The sequence below is a fragment of the Vicugna pacos genome, chromosome 15 (assembly GCF_048564905.1).
Source record: "Vicugna pacos chromosome 15, VicPac4, whole genome shotgun sequence".
Lineage (NCBI taxonomy): Eukaryota > Metazoa > Chordata > Mammalia > Artiodactyla > Camelidae > Vicugna > Vicugna pacos.
In genome coordinates this window covers 29,429,747-29,446,673 of record NC_133001.1, presented here as the reverse complement: position 1 = coordinate 29,446,673, position 16,927 = coordinate 29,429,747, and the positions used below count along the sequence as shown (strand labels likewise).

Below are 16,927 nucleotides of genomic sequence, written 5' to 3'. Positions count from 1 at the left end.
TCTGATTGGGGTCAAAAAAGGAAAGAATTTAATGGAAAACAATTTCAGCAAGCCATGAGTGAAAAACATTTGGAAGACGAGCAGTTGTGGTGTTTCAGGAATACTTTAGATTGGGTAGACAGGAACGGTCTCTTTGAGTTGACATTTGGGCTGAGATCTAAATGTCAAGAAAGAGCCAGCTAGGCAAGTATGGGGGTGGAGAGATAAGGGTGATTCCAAGAAGAGAAAATAGAACAAACAAAAATCCAGAGTTGGGGAACAGGCTCGACATGTTGAGGGAGTAGAAAAGTCTAGAGTGTCTAGAGAGCATAGGTGATGATGCAGAGTTATAGGAAGTGAGGTGAAGAGCTAAACAGGGGGTCAGATCATAGAGGGCTGTAGTAAGTTTGAATTTTCTTATAAATTCTGTGTGAAGTCAAGAGTAACATGATTTCATTACTTTTAAGAAAGATTGTTCTGGAGGATGAATTATAGAGAGACAAAAGTGGAAGCAGGGTTGCTTTTTAGGAGATTATTATAGTAGTCTGGGCAAGAGATGATGTTCACTTTGACAGGGATGATGCAGCCACAGATGGAGAGCCGTGGACTGATTGGGGATATATTTGGAGATAGATTTGATAGGATATGCTAATGAAATACATGGTGTGTTTGAGAGAAACCAGAGTCAAGACTCATATACAGATACTTTTGTTCATGAGGAGAAAAAGACCTGGCATATTTTTAATACTTACTTTGGTGTTTGTTGTTGATGGTTAAGAGAATGGACTCTGGAGCTAGACAGCCTGGTTACACAGCTCTGCTACCTACCTTGGACAAGGTCCTTAGCCATTCTGTGACTCAGTGCCCTCATCTCTAAAATGACGGCAGTAATAGTATCTACCTTATAAGGTGGTTGTAGTGATTAAGTGAATGGATTGATACAGGTGAAGCTGATACAGGCCCTAGTGCCTTGTCATATTAGAGAGCCTGTTAAATAATGTTAGCTTTTATTGTTTTAAAGGTTTTTGCAGGGGTAATTTTGAGTCTACATAATGTTAGCCATATGCTGACTTTATATTACCAATCCCTATATAAGATATAATTATATTCTTTAATTGAAACTTTTTTTTGGTTTTTCTTCAGTGACATCTGTAATTTTTTGTTTACTGCCATTGTGAAAATATGAAAAACTTGTCTTATATGTTGCTAGCCAGATCTGCTTAATATTGCATTTGTATCAAGTCTCTTTCAGAATATGATTATACTACAATATCTTACACTGAAGAAATGTCTTGCAAGAGGTACCAGAAATACTGGGGTTTTGCTAGCATGCCTTGTAGTACAGCTTTTATGTTCACATCTAGAGAAGTATCTGTTAATCCTATTTCTAAAAAATTATAATATACACCATGATTTGTTTTCCCTTTGTCTCTTTCAGAAGTGCAGTTCATTTAAGTAGAATTTGATATTTTTATTTACAGTATAGCAATACTAAATATTTAGTCTTGGTCTACATTCTTTCCAGAAAGGGATTTGTCCCTCTGTGGTATAAAGGTCTCTTTATGAATTTATGATATGCTTTGCCATAGTTTGATACTGTCTTATAGAGACCATTAGTTACATCTCAATTTTTATCTTGCATTGAGTGTAGAATTCATGCTTTTTATTCTTTTTAATAGCAGGATTCACTTCAAGGAAATGATGATATATTAAAATGAACAGGATGTATGTGCTGGGTCTTGACGTAGCTGCTGGATCTTTGGCTCGCTTACTGTGTCAGTATGAATGATTGTTTCTTTGGTTTGTTTGCAGAGAAAAAAAAATTTGGGTATCAATATATTAATATTTATAGTCATTTAGATTTTTATAGATTACAGCTTTTGATTGCTAAAGCCTCCTTTTAAAGGAATTTTCCTAATTGAAATAACATTCATTAAATTTCAGTTATTTAATTTTTATTACATTTACATGACTTAAAGTGTAAAAGGTACAACATGGTATATAATGGGGACTATCTCTTGCACTCCCTGTCTTCTAGTCTGTTGATTTCTCTCCTCCAAAGGTATCGGTTCTGTGTACACTTCCAGAAAATGAATATATACATCTATGTATGAATATATACATCTGTGTGTGTGCCCACACAGTGTATATATTCTTTTAAAAATAATTGTAGGGTATTATGTTTTATATTTTATCATTAAGCATGTATCATAATTCATCCCTGTTAAATAAAATCATCAGTTCCCAAGTGAGTGATACCAAGATTGTTTCATGTATTTTACTTTTGCCCACGTATCATTTTGTACATGTGGGAATAAACCTGTAGGTAAATTTTTAGAGTTTGATTGAAGAGTATGTGCAGCTGTAAGTTTTGGTAGATTCTATTAGATTGCCTTTCACTCAGATTGTACCAGCAATGTAAGCTCTGCATCATCTCTTCAAGATAATGGTTACCAAAGCTTTGATCTTTGCCGGTATGACAAATGAAAAATATCTTGGTATATAGTCTTAATTTTCACTTCTTTCATGAGTGTGAAGTTGGACATAATTTAAGATCCATTTGTGGGGTTTTAGGGTCCCTTTTTCTGTCATTGGTCTTTTTTTTTTTTTTTTTTTTTTTTTTTACTAATTTATGGGACCTTTTTATATTAGGGAAATTAGGTGACACTATGAAATACCGTTCTTTGTGTCTTACCCATGTAGTAGGCTGTTGTTTTACTTTATGCTTCTTTAATTGTTTAGTTGTTTTGTGTGTGTGTGTGTGTGTGTGTGTGTGTGATTAAAATAAATATTTACACAGTTTAAAGAACCAAATAGTTCTATAAGCTCTTCTTGGAGAAGATTCCCCAGAACCATTAAGAACTCTTACAGCTGATTTCTTTGTAATTTATCTTCAAATTTCTGAACAACTGTGCTTCTTGATTTTTTAGTTCTAGAAATGAACTATCCCATTATGGAAGATAGATTTAATCACTAACCCAAACACACGCAGACACCTTCCCCCGTCTACCTCCCCTCACCCCTGTTCTTTCTCATCTTTTCAAGATAGGATTACTTTTTATTTCTCGCAGAATTTCTTGTTTTCCTTGGAGTTAATAAGTTTTGTTTGATGTACTAAAGTTATTAAGTTTTGTTTGATGTACTAATCATTAATTCAATCCCAGATTTTCCCCCAGCTGAGACCAATGCCATTTTGATTCTTAAGTTTTTGTATGAAATTTTTCTCTTTCTCTCTCAAAGCATATAGACTCTAACTACTTCCAGTGTTATGAAATTTTTGATAATGTGCCTTTGTAAGTATCTATTTTCATCATTGTGTTTGGCACAGAGTGGGCCCTTTCAGTCTTGAAATTCATGCCCTTCAGTTTGGAAATTTTCCTAGATTATTTTTAAAAGTTACTTCTTCTCTTAAATATTCTGTATTCTCTTACTCTATTTTTTTGGCTCTTGAACCTCCTGGACTGATCCTCTGCTGTTTTACCATGTGCTTTAATTTCTGGGAGTTTCCTTCATCTTTTATCTTCCCAACTTCTTATGATTATGTTTTTATTTTACAGGAGCTCTTTTGTTCCTCTGAATGTTCTGTTTTCCCTTTTAATAACATTCTGTTATTTCATGGATTCAAAATTTTATCTTTCTGATTTTGCTCACTTGCTTCTTTACTTCCTTCTTTCTTTCTAGCCTTCAGTTTCCTTGCTAATCCCTTTCTCTTCCTGGTTGCCCTTTTCTGCTTGTTTTTGTCCCTCTCTCTTCTATTAGGGAAATTCTTCTGTGTTTGGCCATGGACTGTCTGCTTATATTTTTAAAAGTGGGCATTGAATAGCTGATTGGAAGCTTTGAGTCTGTGCTTTGACTGGCCTATTTGTTTGCGTAACCTCCAATGTTGGCACCTTTAGCAGTTCCTTTAGGACTAGTGAGATTCCTAAGAGTAGAAAAGCTCTTCTCTTGTTTAGAGAGTATAAATTTGATTGCCAGCATGTTGGAAACCAAGTGTCTGAAAAAAGGTTAGTATATCAAATAAGTATAAACTTTCAGTTAATTTTACATTTTAAATCTAGCTTTCAGCTCGCATCTCTGCCGGTTCCAAAGGTCCTCTTTTATCTTCTTCAGAAATAAACCTCCTTCTCTTCGGGGAGTGAGGGTTGTATTCAATCATTCAGCTACACTGAATCAGAGGGTTCTGGGAGTCCAGCTACTTCTTCAGTAGACTTTCAATCAGTCTCCCTGTTTTTAGCCCCAGTTTCACCTCTACTTCCAGAGGAGTTTAAACTAGTTTGCTTTTTTCTTTCCTCACCACTGTCTTAGTTTTTAGCTTAGTGGTCATTCCACTAAAGTCTGGTTCTTCTACTTCCCAGCAGTGCCTTTATTGTCTCCATTACCATTAACTTTATTGTTATGGGTATAAAAGGTCTCTTATCAAGTTGAACAGAATTTTAGAACAGAAGAGAAACAAATGCTTCTGTTCAGTCCTTCATCTTTAACCAGAAGTCCTTCACATGAATCAAATATTGTAGCTCATTCAGAGGTAAGCTTGGATCAGGTAAACTAATTCTCAGCCTTTATGACTGTTGCTTTTCATCTGTTTTTGCCATCCAAAAGTTCTTTGTTTATCTGATGAGTGTTTTGACCCTCCCTCTGAGGGGGAAAAATATATATATATTTGTAGTATTTTGTAGACATTTTATATTTTTAAAAACTTGCATTATGTCAGTGGGGGAGGTGTTCATTGCTAAAATGTTATTCCCTTCTTTTGTCAAACAGTGCCCTGGGCCATGGAGAAGCATTGACTGCCTTTGCATAGAATGTAAACCTAAACTTCCCCCAAAGGTAGCCATGCCAAATATGTGACGCCTTTCTTTAAGGAAAAAAAAGTAAAATCCAAATTGCATAAATAATAAAAATGTAATAATAAGCAAGCTTAATTCTGCAAAAGGTAAGCTTCAGCAAGAAGATTGCTTTTGGCTTGAATAAAATGAAATTGAAACTCAGTTCTACATGATACAAGCACATTGAGAGGTGTATAAATGTTAACAAAATACAAGGCTTATCATAAAGCAGTTTATAGTTAATTGCCTTGTGTGTGAGAGACACTATTTCTAGAAGTTCAGAAAGATGATAAATACTTTTGTTTGGAATGGTTTGTAGGCTTTCATATAAGAGGATGTACTTGACTTGAGCCTGGTTTAGTTGTTTTTTTTTTTTTAAGTTGAAGAAGAGGTATGGTTGCTATCATTTTGGGAGTCTTGGGCAACAAGCCCATAAAACTTCTTTAACTTTCACTTGGAAATTGAGTAATCTGGTTAAATCCTTAGATCCTTATTACTATAATTTTTTTTACATTAACCAGGGATTGCATATGAGATACGAACTTGTCCAGTTGTATTGTTCTATCCATTGTAAGCTGTGTTTTGATCTTAAAATGCCACATACAATCTTTCAGCTGTCGTTAGCTGGTAATTCACTTACAAATAATCAGACTCTAAAAACATAGGATTTCAGAACAGAGGATATTCAGTACTGTTTTGTATAACTTTTTTTCTAGGAAAACAGATACTTGATAGAGCCAGGAATCAAACCCAATGTTTGGACATTATTTTCCTTGTTTTCCTACAGTTCTTGTCTTAAGATGATATTGGTTGCATATGTTTATAATTTTGAGTGCGAGTTAGTATACCTTTATTATCAGAAAATTTTTTTTAGGTGGGAGGGTATATATAGCTCAAGTGGTTGAACACATACATGCTTAGCATGCACAACATCCTGGGTTCAATCCCCAGTACCTCCTCTAAAAATAATTAAACCTAATTACCTTCCCCCCAAAATAAAATAAATAAGTAAATGAATTTAAGAATTTTTGTTTAGTTTAAAAATTTTTTAAACATCATTTTAGGTACTATAATGTCTTGGTTCTGTGGGGGTCATTTCATTGAGTCTTTTGGAGTTTAGATTGATGTATATATTCAAATACATAGTTTTCTGGACTTTCTGTTGCATGACGCTTTCCCAGATCATTTCAGTAAAATATGGTACTTGGTCCTAATAATCTCCTCTAATAGATATTTTTGTAATTCATCTGAGAACATCTTCATGCCAAACCTGATAGATGATCCTATGGAATGAACCATTATAGTTAAAATGACTATAAGTATGTATGAGTAAACTTATTTCTTAAAAAAAAAAAAAAAGTCCAGATCCAAGCAGGTAGTGGCCAGTCCTCTCATTCCCAGCTCATTTTCTTAAGCCAAAATTTCTCTCCCCTTTGGGAGACCTTCTCCCTTTTTACTGCTGCCCTTCAATACTGACTTAACAGGAGGCAGACAACATTCAGTTTACCTTCAGTACCCTCTCTAGAACATGGGCATGAGACTTTCCCCGCTTAATCTGACATGAGATAATTGAGATAAGAACTTTTAAACTTCACTGAAGGTAGGGGAAATCCAAAGATAAATAAAGTAGAGCACAACAGCCAAATACATAATCTAGTCTGGGCCTTGTCTTCTGGAATGCACAGCTTCCTTCGCATAGTGTAATTCTTGGATTGCCTCCATGTGGTGGACACCATTTTAGCATCCATTACCCCAGATTCCATTCCTGGATGCTGTCCTCCCTGGAAGTCTTCTTTGAGAGAATGAAGCTCTTCTGTAATGAGTTCAGGGTTGGTTTTGTTGTTTGTTTTTTTATTTTTTTACATGAGGCTTTCTCCTTTCAATATAATAATACAATATAAAGGATGTCTATTTCCTTCATAGAATCTACTCCAGTTCTAGGGGGTGTGTGGCCTTAGATAAAGAAAGGCCACATAACAAAGTTACCGCATTTACTAAGGATGGAAATGTTGCTTTGTCAAACAACTTCTCTCAAGCTAGTTTAAAAAAATACCTTCCTAACATATATTTAGTACTTTTTTGGCAGGAAAATAAAGAAATATGAATTACTGTTTTGGGAACTAGGTGTACACAGAAGGGTCATTAATTATACAAAGTAGCATACTCTAGTGCTAAGTGGATGGTAAAGAAGTGAGCATTAATGAAGTTTAATAGAGCACCATGGGGAAAGGATTTCCTGAAAAGATATGACTCAAACCTGACTTTGCAAAGATGGAGGATAGTTAAGAAGAGAGGGCATGATTTTTAAAATGTTTAAATTATGTCCTACTTTGATTTTTAGGCTATATTAGAATCAGTTACTACAAATGTTCAGTAGAGTGAGGGATTTTTCCTTTGCTTTTCTAAGTTACTTGTTATTTAAAAAAATGAAGCTATATTATTTGATGACCTATTATTGTTTCCTGTTGTGCTATCAATTTTGTTTATAAATGTGAAATATAGTTGGGCTTGATTGTAGAATTTTGAATTCAAAGGATTTTTAAAGACTATGCTTCAGATAATTTTTCTTGTTTTTTGTCGGAGTTTATCATCAAAATAGATTAACAACCAAGTGCACTCACTATATTTAATGTTTTTAAAAATAGTAGGGAATTTTATCCATTGATTCTTGGGTATTTTGTGACTGGAGATTAGCCTTTTCACATCTTTAGCAACTATGAATCCAGTTCTTTCGATGAAGTTCTATTCCCTAGATATGTTTAGGGGGAAAGGAAGAAAGAAGCCTTTGGCATCTGGATTAAAGAGTAGAGATGATTTTGAGTGAGCTAAAGGTGGGGGCGTTAGAGAATGGGAACCTAATACTCAGTTTTGAAACTGTTGTATCTGGTGACGAGTAATGTTAGTATCTTTTTAATATGTACATTTGGAAGTATTTGACCTTATTTTGAACACTGAAGTAATATTTCAATTTTGAGTTTTTAAACGGCCCTTAAAGTTTCTTTTAACTGAATTTTGGCTTGTTATATGTAAAGATTATCCATCCTCTACCCTCACCCCCTTTCAGAGTTGGCTTGTAAGCAAATTCAAAGGTATCAGAGTTTTTTTATGTGGACATTTACTCTAGAAAAGAATGTTAGCTATATACAGGTATCTCCCTGTCTAAATTTTAGAACCTCTAGAACTTCTTCCCAGACTTGTTCTTCTCAGTAAAAAGCAATTATTCTCACTTGGGTTTGCTGCTTGCTTAGACAGGAGGGGGATGACACATCTTTGAGTTCCCAAATCATGATTCCAAGGTAAGTAGACAGTGGACATCTCAGTAGGAAATAATGTCATTCTTAGGATTTCATTGCTTCTTCTTTGCTTCTTGAAATGCTCGTGTGTATACACATAGCAATCATACCAAATTAATTGTGCTCTTACTCTTCTTTTGGTCTGTGTATATGTTGTCTAATTTCTTCTCCCACTTACTTCTTTTAGGTCTCAGCTTAGGCTTCTTTCTTTGGAAAATTTTAACTACTTAAGGCTTTTTTGACCCCTCTTCTTGGCAGACCTGTCCTTATCCCATCATACCCCTGTATCAGAGTATGCCTTCATAGCTTACAAACTGTCTTTATCTTCCACCAGCCTTATACATTCCTTTAGGGGAGGGGCATCTTATTCCCATTACCTAATGCCGTGCCCAGCATGTAGTAGGCACTCAGAAAATGCTTGAATGAGTGACTGCACTGTTGAACTATTGTTAAAGTATTCCTGTGACCAGTACATTAAAAGTTGTATAATTTACTGCTGTGTTTCATGCACTTAAACTATAAATGAAACATTTTTAAATCAACCCAGAATTTAATGCTATGTAATATATAAACACATGTGAAACCTTTTGAGTGATTTTTAAAATGTGATTAAAGTGATTTAAGCAAATTACTTAAATGTAAAAAGCCAATATTCTCCAATCTTTTGTGTATGAGAACTGCTTTTAAAACATCATTTCTCAGATTCGTACTTGATAGTACAGTTACTGTGTGCCACTGATTAAGAAAGTAAATAATAACATTATGCTGCTGTGGGTTCAGCTATGTATTTTTGTCAAAGAAGGCAATGGAAAAAGACAGATGTGTAGACAACATTGTTTATTCAGTCTTGAGACAATGCATGCTATGCATATACCCTCAGCCTTGTAAAAACTCTTAGGCCCACAGAGTTGTATAGACCAGGTGGTCTCTAAAGTGAATATGCAGGACCATTCGTCAGTGTTAATTTTTTTAAAATTAGAACTTCTATTTATTGTCTTTCATCTTGAAAAGGGCAGATTACATTTAATGTAGTGATTGGCACTCACTTCCCCACGCATGGGCTGGTGAGAGATTGTCGGGAAGGGTAGAATTTTCACTCCTTCATTTGTGCTCATCGTTCTGTCACACTGAAGTTGACCTGTGATTACACTGATTTCCATTTGATCAAGTTTTAATTAAACTGTCTTCAAAAAATAAGCAAGTGACTTTAAAAGGTTCCTATCAAAAAATTAGATTGATTGATTAAAATATAGATGTTTGTAACATACTTTGCCCTTAGTATTTGCTAAGTTTTGTTTCAGTAATAAAATCCATTTTGGGGGAGTGAAGAGTAAAAGCAAAGAAGTGCTAGACAAATGTATATCCTCAACAGTAAATGCTTCTTTAACAAAGACAGTCTTTTATGGAAGAAAAATCATAGTCACTTAAGGTGAAAATCGTTCGCGGCATCATTTATAGGCAAATTACTGCAGCAAAGAAACTGAATCTGGAGTTCAGAGTTGTTTGGGTGTCATCAGTGTAGTTAATTTTATAAAAATCAGACCTTTAACTTTAAAATCCAGTGAGATATTTACAGCGGTGATACCAAAATATGCCAATGCGCAAGTCCCTTATATGAAATGGCGTAGTATTTGCATAGAACCTACGCACATCCTCCCTGTGTCACCACTAGATTGCTTATAATACCTGATACTATATAAATGCTAGGTAAAAATTGCTGCTGCCTGGAAAATTCAAGTTTTACTTTTTGGAACTTTCTGAAAATTGTTTTTCCCTGAGTATTTTCAACTTGTGGTTGGTTGAATCTGAGGATTTGGAACCAGTTGATACTAAGGGTTTGCTGTAAAAGAGATGAGAAGTAACTGAGAAGCTACAGTTTACCACATTGAGATTTGATGATTATCTTATAGCGAGTTCTTTGCTTTTGAAGAGCTAGAGAACTTAAAATAGGAATTGCTAATTCCAACGTGGGTATTTTCGGATAACAGAAGACACATACATACACACTCTTAATCTTCCCATCAAGATGAAATTTACTTAGAAAATAATTATTTTAAAGAAAATAGTGTTAGCAAAAGAGCATTTGCGAAATGTCTGAAAATGGTTTGTTTTGTGATTTTTTTGTTGTTGGGGAAAAATCTGTATTAACTGTAAACTTCAAGCACGGGAATTTAAGTATGTGTTCTAGGAAAACACGTGTGCACCAAGATTTTTCAAAACAGCAATGTTTTATAATTTTTAAAAATGAGAACTGAAATACTCATTGATAGTGGAATGGATAAAACTTGTGGTACAAATACTTAGTGGCATATAGTGAAGGAACTACAGCTCTGTGCATCAGTGTGAATGAATCTCGGAAGTACAGTTGATTCAGTCAGGAAAAAAGTGCTAGAGTAATACATACTGTACTTCACACCAGTGTAAGGCGTCAGACATATAAAACTAAACAGTCCCACATGAATGTGGTTAAACTAGAAGGGATACTGATTATAAATTTCAGGATTAAATAGGCTTCAGCGGTCTTGACAATATTCTATTTCTTAAATTGTGTGGTGGGTATGTGGGTATTTGTTTTATTACTCTTTAGCTGTACGTATACATTATGTAAAATATATGTATGATATTTCCTGATGTTTGAAGAATTAAATCATTAATGGGACAACCTCAACTTTAAAATGAGATCAATTTGGAGCCTAAAAAAAAGATTACTAATTTGGAGAAGAATTCAATCCCTGTTTACAACCAATAGGTGTGCTGGAGACTGAAGCTCAGTCAGATAAATATTAATTTCCCAGACTTTGAATCTTGAGCAAGTGACTTTCAGAAAGGAAACAGGCAGAAAGAGAAAGCGTTGCAGTGATCAGCAAGCAGCAGCAGGCAAGGCTGCTCTTGGTGTAGCTTTCACAGTATTCGGCTGCCCAGCCTCAGGGGTCCTGTTGTTTCCTGATGGTTTTCCAAGCTGGCCGCCCACCCTCCCTATCGTTCCTACAGTCCCCTCTAGCTTTCTATTGAAGACCCCACCTGCCTTCCAACCTTTCTTTATTCCTAAATCAAAACCAAATTTGGAAATAGAAATTCCAAACTATTTTTAAAAATCTTATGAGAAGCTCTTGTGGGTTTTGAACCTGTTTGTTGAAATGTGAAACAGCAATGCCAACAAATGTATTTTTTTATATAAATGGTACTTAGGATTGAAAAGTGGTTGATAAATACAGTCAACAATTCAGTTTAATTTGCATTTAGGCATCTTTATAAGGTGTCTTTTCAGGTGAAATAGGCATTAAAAACAATCTAAATTAAAATGACTTAGAACTAGGCTTTCAAGTCACTGTTTTGAAGTATTAAACCAATGTGCTAAAAATAAGCATATTCTATTACACTGCTCTCAATACAAAATATAATTTTGTATTATACTTGAATGAAAATAATTTTTATGTATGTGTAAAGTCTTATTCTTTCAAAATTCCTTTTTATAAGTATTTGTATATAATTTCTTGGTACAATATTATGTATAACTCATAAAAGTTATAAAATTGCTATAATTTATAAATACGTATGTGGTGGTTCATTGAGTTTTTACAAATAGGAATATATAGTTTTCTTGTGAAGTTAGATAACAGTCACAGCTGAAAAAGTTATCTTACAAAGATATGTAGATCCACACGAAAGTCAGTTGAGCTAGACAAGTGTCTCTCAAAATGTGATTCTTTAGTTGCCAGCATGCTTTTTTGAAGATCTCATCCAACATCTATTGGGGAAAAAAATCTTTAGTTACAGGGATGAGGCTATGAAATCTGTATTTTGAGCAAATAATAACAGCAAACAGTTTATGAGGTTTACTGTGTTTCAAGCACTATTCTAAGCACTACGCGTTAACTCATTATTCACTGCAACCCTGTGAAGTGTAGGTACTACTGTTGTTACTACCATTTGACAGATGAGGAATTTGAGGTACGAGTGACTAAGAAATTTACTCAAGGTCACACAACTAGCAATTGTTAGGACTAGGGTTGTATGTGGGAAGCATACCAGGGCATTCTCCTTTCTGAAGTCGTTTGAAATTGGAAAAGCTTTACTCTAAAATAATGGTAAAGTTGGGAGGGAGGGTGGTGCACAGTGGTACTTTACAGTTCTCTATGGTTTTAAGTCTTTGTCAGCCGGCACTGAGTAAAAGCTATCCTAGTGCTACTTTATGGATTGCAAGACTTGGCAATATTAAGCAGTGTGTTCTTTAGCACATCATTTAAGTTATATTTGTTTTTAAGAGAATCCAAGTAATGGGTTTCAGTCAATCAAGTAAAGTCTTTAATTTGATATGCAGAGAAACCTAGGCAAAGTCAAATGTTTGTAGAACCGAGATTTTTATGTTTAATTAAATTTTGGAGTTGTCTTTAGGATCACTGGCAGAAAAAAACTTGATTACATCAAAGTGTTGCACCATTCTGAATATTCTGATTTTTCCCTCATATATACTGAACCCTAGAGTTATAAACTGAATTTTTTTTTTAAAAAACAGGTTTTGTTTCTTGGTTTTCCTTTGTCCTAGAACAGTGGTTTTCAACTTGCTGCACATATGAATTACCAGAGAGGCTTTTTAAAAAAACTACTGGTATTTAGGTCCCAACCCCAGAGATTCTAATGTGCTAGGATTGAAAAACCACTGTTCTAGAAGAAGGATGTATGGGGATATTTTCTTGGCTTCTTTTTTGCTGTTCTAGTAAAGTTGGATAATACTGAAAAAAATATACTTGAGATTAGGATTTACTAGAAAATAGGTAGAATATTGTAGATAAATTTTCTATCCAATTTAAACATGTACAAGAAATTTTTAACATGTAACACCTACAATTTTTTTCCCTTTCAGATTCATTAATAAACATGGGTGCATTTTTGGATAAACCTAAAACTGAGAAACATAATGCTCATGGTGCTGGGAATGGTTTACGTTATGGCCTGAGCAGCATGCAAGGATGGAGAGTGGAAATGGAAGATGCACACACAGCTGTTGTAGGTATTCCTCACGGCTTGGAGGACTGGTCATTTTTTGCAGTTTATGATGGTCACGCTGGATCCCGAGTAGCAAATTATTGCTCAACACATTTATTAGAACACATCACTAATAACGAAGACTTTAGGGCAGCTGGAAAATCAGGATCTGCTCTTGAGCCTTCAGTGGAAAACGTCAAGAATGGTATCAGAACTGGCTTTTTGAAAATCGATGAATACATGCGTAACTTTTCAGACCTCAGAAATGGCATGGACAGGAGCGGTTCAACTGCCGTGGGAGTTATGATTTCACCTAAGCATGTCTACTTTATCAACTGTGGCGATTCACGTGCTGTTCTGTATAGGAATGGACAAGTCTGCTTTTCTACCCAGGATCACAAACCTTGCAACCCAAGGGAGAAGGAGCGAATCCAAAATGCAGGAGGCAGCGTAATGATACAGCGTGTTAATGGATCGTTAGCAGTATCTCGTGCTCTGGGGGACTATGATTACAAGTGTGTTGATGGCAAGGGTCCAACAGAACAACTTGTTTCTCCAGAGCCTGAGGTTTATGAAATTTTAAGAGCAGAAGAGGATGAGTTTATCATCTTGGCTTGTGATGGGATCTGGGATGTTATGAGTAATGAGGAGCTCTGTGAATTTGTTAAATCTAGGCTTGAGGTATCTGATGACCTGGAAAATGTGTGCAATTGGGTAGTGGACACTTGTTTACATAAGGTATGTAAGTCTTTTTATTATAATTAATATACCCTACTAGTTTTGATAAGGCATGGTAAGTAAAATTAAGCAAACTTAAAGTTTTAAAACTTTTAGTATTTTCATTAGGGAAGACCTATATATATTTCAAAATTATTTTCTTCACCATCCTTATTTGTCTCAACCTTCTAATTGGAAAATTAAGTTTAATAAATTTGTTGTCATTTAAGTATGGCATGTTGTGGCAGTGGCATCCATACAGAATTGTGACTTTTCATTATAATTCTCAACATTGACAGTAGTTGTCTTATGCCTGATTATGAAGCAGTTTGATAATATACATATATATAGTATGATTCTGTACTAGATGTACAAATGATCAAGAGCCACATAAAATATTGAAAGATATACCAGGAACTTAGACCAAAGTTCTGTAATTTAGTTCTGAGCCTGCTAGCAGCTAAGACAAAAACTGAAGTAAGAATTGTATATTTCTTATTATGTAGTGAAAAAAGCTTTTTCCTAGCAATAAAATCTAAAAGGAATTTACATGTGACTCTTTATATAAATAATGTATGACATGGTAGAGAATATCCTACTTTTATAGAAGAGATTAAAATTCTTTTCCATATAGATATTTTTAATCATCACTGATTAAAAAACAAAAGACTATTATAAAATACAATCCTATGAAAAATTCCTGTGGAACACTTAACTTTAATTTACGTTTGTAATAGTCTATGAGTCTTAACTTCAAACAGTAATGGGGGGGAGTGAATCTAGACTTAACAGATAACTAGCAATTTCCTTGGATATCTTTAAAATGTTCAGTAGTTTCAAGTGGGTTTTTGACAGTGTCTGTATAGTCATCAATTAAAATTTGAGTTATCTGGCCATTGCCTAGAATATGCAGGTATTCTGTGACTGATTGAAAAGATACCAAGCCAAAACTAACCTTTGGTTATATGATATTTGACTTATTTATCTTATCTAGATTAGAGCCATTTTATTTCCTTACCATGACAGTTGCTGTGGAAGATAGAGGCATGGCCAGAAAGTTATTCAAAGGATCTCTGGAAATATCCAGGTTTTGCTGGAGCATCTACTTTTCTAGAATGGGAAGAGACAACTTCAAAAAGAAAATTTAAGGGCTGGTGTTTCCAGGTGGCAGCCTTTTTCTGAAAGGATTTTAATGATGATACCTCTGGCTCTTCTGTTTTTTATTTGTTTTGAAAGCACATTGTATCCTTTTCAGTTCTCTGGATGAATTAAGTACAGAAATATTTGTGGTTGTCAGTGATCGAATAGTAAGTGGCTCTAAAAATGTCTTCCCCTCTGGACTCTAAATGGAGATTCTGACCTGCAGCTTTTTGAGACAAAACCATGCATGTTTTTTTTTACCTAACTAGGAAGTGAAAACAGCATTTTCCCCAATTATTTGGGGGAAAAAGAAGTGTATTCTTGTTATTGGGAAAAAAAATCCAAATAATACAGAGTATATTTTTAAAAATCTAGATATTACAGAATATGTAAAGAAACACTCAAAATTTGCCACCCACCTAAGTTGGCTATTTTCATTAATGTGGTATATGTTTTTCCAGTATTCCCTGCTTCAGAAAAATGTGTTTTTTTTTATAAAAATGAGATCATTTTACTTATTCTACAATCTGCCTTTTTGTTCAACAATATGTAGTAGAGAGATCTCTATGTCTGTATGTATTGATCTAAATTATTTTTTGTGGTTCTATAGCAGAATGACATGCAGTTTTGAGGAAATAACCAGAAATCTGTTAAGTCTGTAATTTGGAGTAAAGAAAGACGTTTATATTGGGGATTAACTGCACTCCCCCTTACGTTGAAATTTTGGATGTTAGTTTTCAGGAATTTTGACTCCATCCTTCTGAATGGGTTTTAAATGATTCTGGTGGCGTATCTCCATTTGATAGGTTTTTATCAGTTTAAGGTGATTCAATATTTCTGTTTAGGGTGTTAAAAGATTAGGTAGAATCTCAGAAATGAGAAATGATAAAAGGGACAAGGGTTTGGAACACCAGCCTCTTCATTTAATTTAGTTGAATGAGGTTGACCATCATAGTTTGAATGAAGTGGTATTTAAATTGAAATCAGTTTTGAGAACCTGAGTTAGCTGTTTTGTGTTGAAACATAACAGATGTATTAATTTTTGAACCAACACTGCATGCTGCTTATAGGACTAAATAAACCTCTTACCATTCCTGTTTTTTTCTAACTCCATAATTTTGTCATTCAAGTTGTTTGTATTGTAAAACCAAGGGTTAGCAGTATTATAAAACAATATGATTAAAATATATGATTGCTTTGAATTAAATCTGAAAGATTGAATCTAAATTTTAAAATCCATGGAAAGCATGTAGGCCAGTGCTTAGCACTTGGCAATTGTTCGGTAGGTGTTAGCTGCTTGAAGAGGAGAGAGAGAAGTATATCTAATTTTTAAGTAAATGTTTTAAAGATGTTTTCCTGATAATAGATTGAAATTAAGTGTTAATATTTTCTAACACTTGTCATGCCCTAATAGTTTACAAGAACTTTTACACGTTAACTCATGAAATCTTTGGAGATTATGATCATTGTAATCACTGTAATATCAATAAATTATTGCTTTTTGTTAGCCAAATACTATTCTAAACACTTAACACATTTTAACTTGTTTAATTTTCACAACAAACTTAAAGGGTCGTTAGCATTATTATTGTTGATGATAATCATCTTTCAGGGTTGTTAACAACATGAAGCTGTAAGTATTGGATGACTCTGGTCAGGTATCACCCTATTTAGATAATTAACACTAGGGGAGAATGGTCCCTAAGAAAGCAGCTTTCCCATTTTATTGCCAGTGCTACTAGTATTCATGGTGTTTATACTAATGAATTTCAGGTTGCATAGAATATGTAACTCCTATTTCCATTGCCTTTCATAACTTAGAAATCACACTCATTTCATTTATCCTCATAGAAACTTTTGAGGGGAATAAAATAAAAATTTTTATTTCTAATTTGCTAGTAAGAAATTAGAGGTTTGTCATTAAAAGGCTGTTTTAAAAAACAAACTTTATGTCAGCTATTTGGTGACTGTTGAAGCAGAGACTAG

General features: G+C 34.3%; 1 protein-coding gene across 4 annotated transcripts in view; it reads left to right on the top strand.

The window, feature by feature from the left end:
- The window catches only part of PPM1B (protein phosphatase, Mg2+/Mn2+ dependent 1B), a 73,200-nt gene that overhangs the window by 26,718 nt on the left and 29,555 nt on the right, over positions 1 to 16,927 (top strand). For all 4 annotated transcript variants that reach the window (XM_031672623.2, XM_006211448.4, XM_006211447.3 and 1 more), the window contains one exon: positions 12,963 to 13,822. In XM_031672623.2, coding sequence (XP_031528483.1) covers positions 12,977 to 13,822 — 846 coding nt within the window. In that variant the 5' untranslated portion in view covers positions 12,963 to 12,976. The remainder of the gene's footprint in view (positions 1 to 12,962; positions 13,823 to 16,927) is intronic.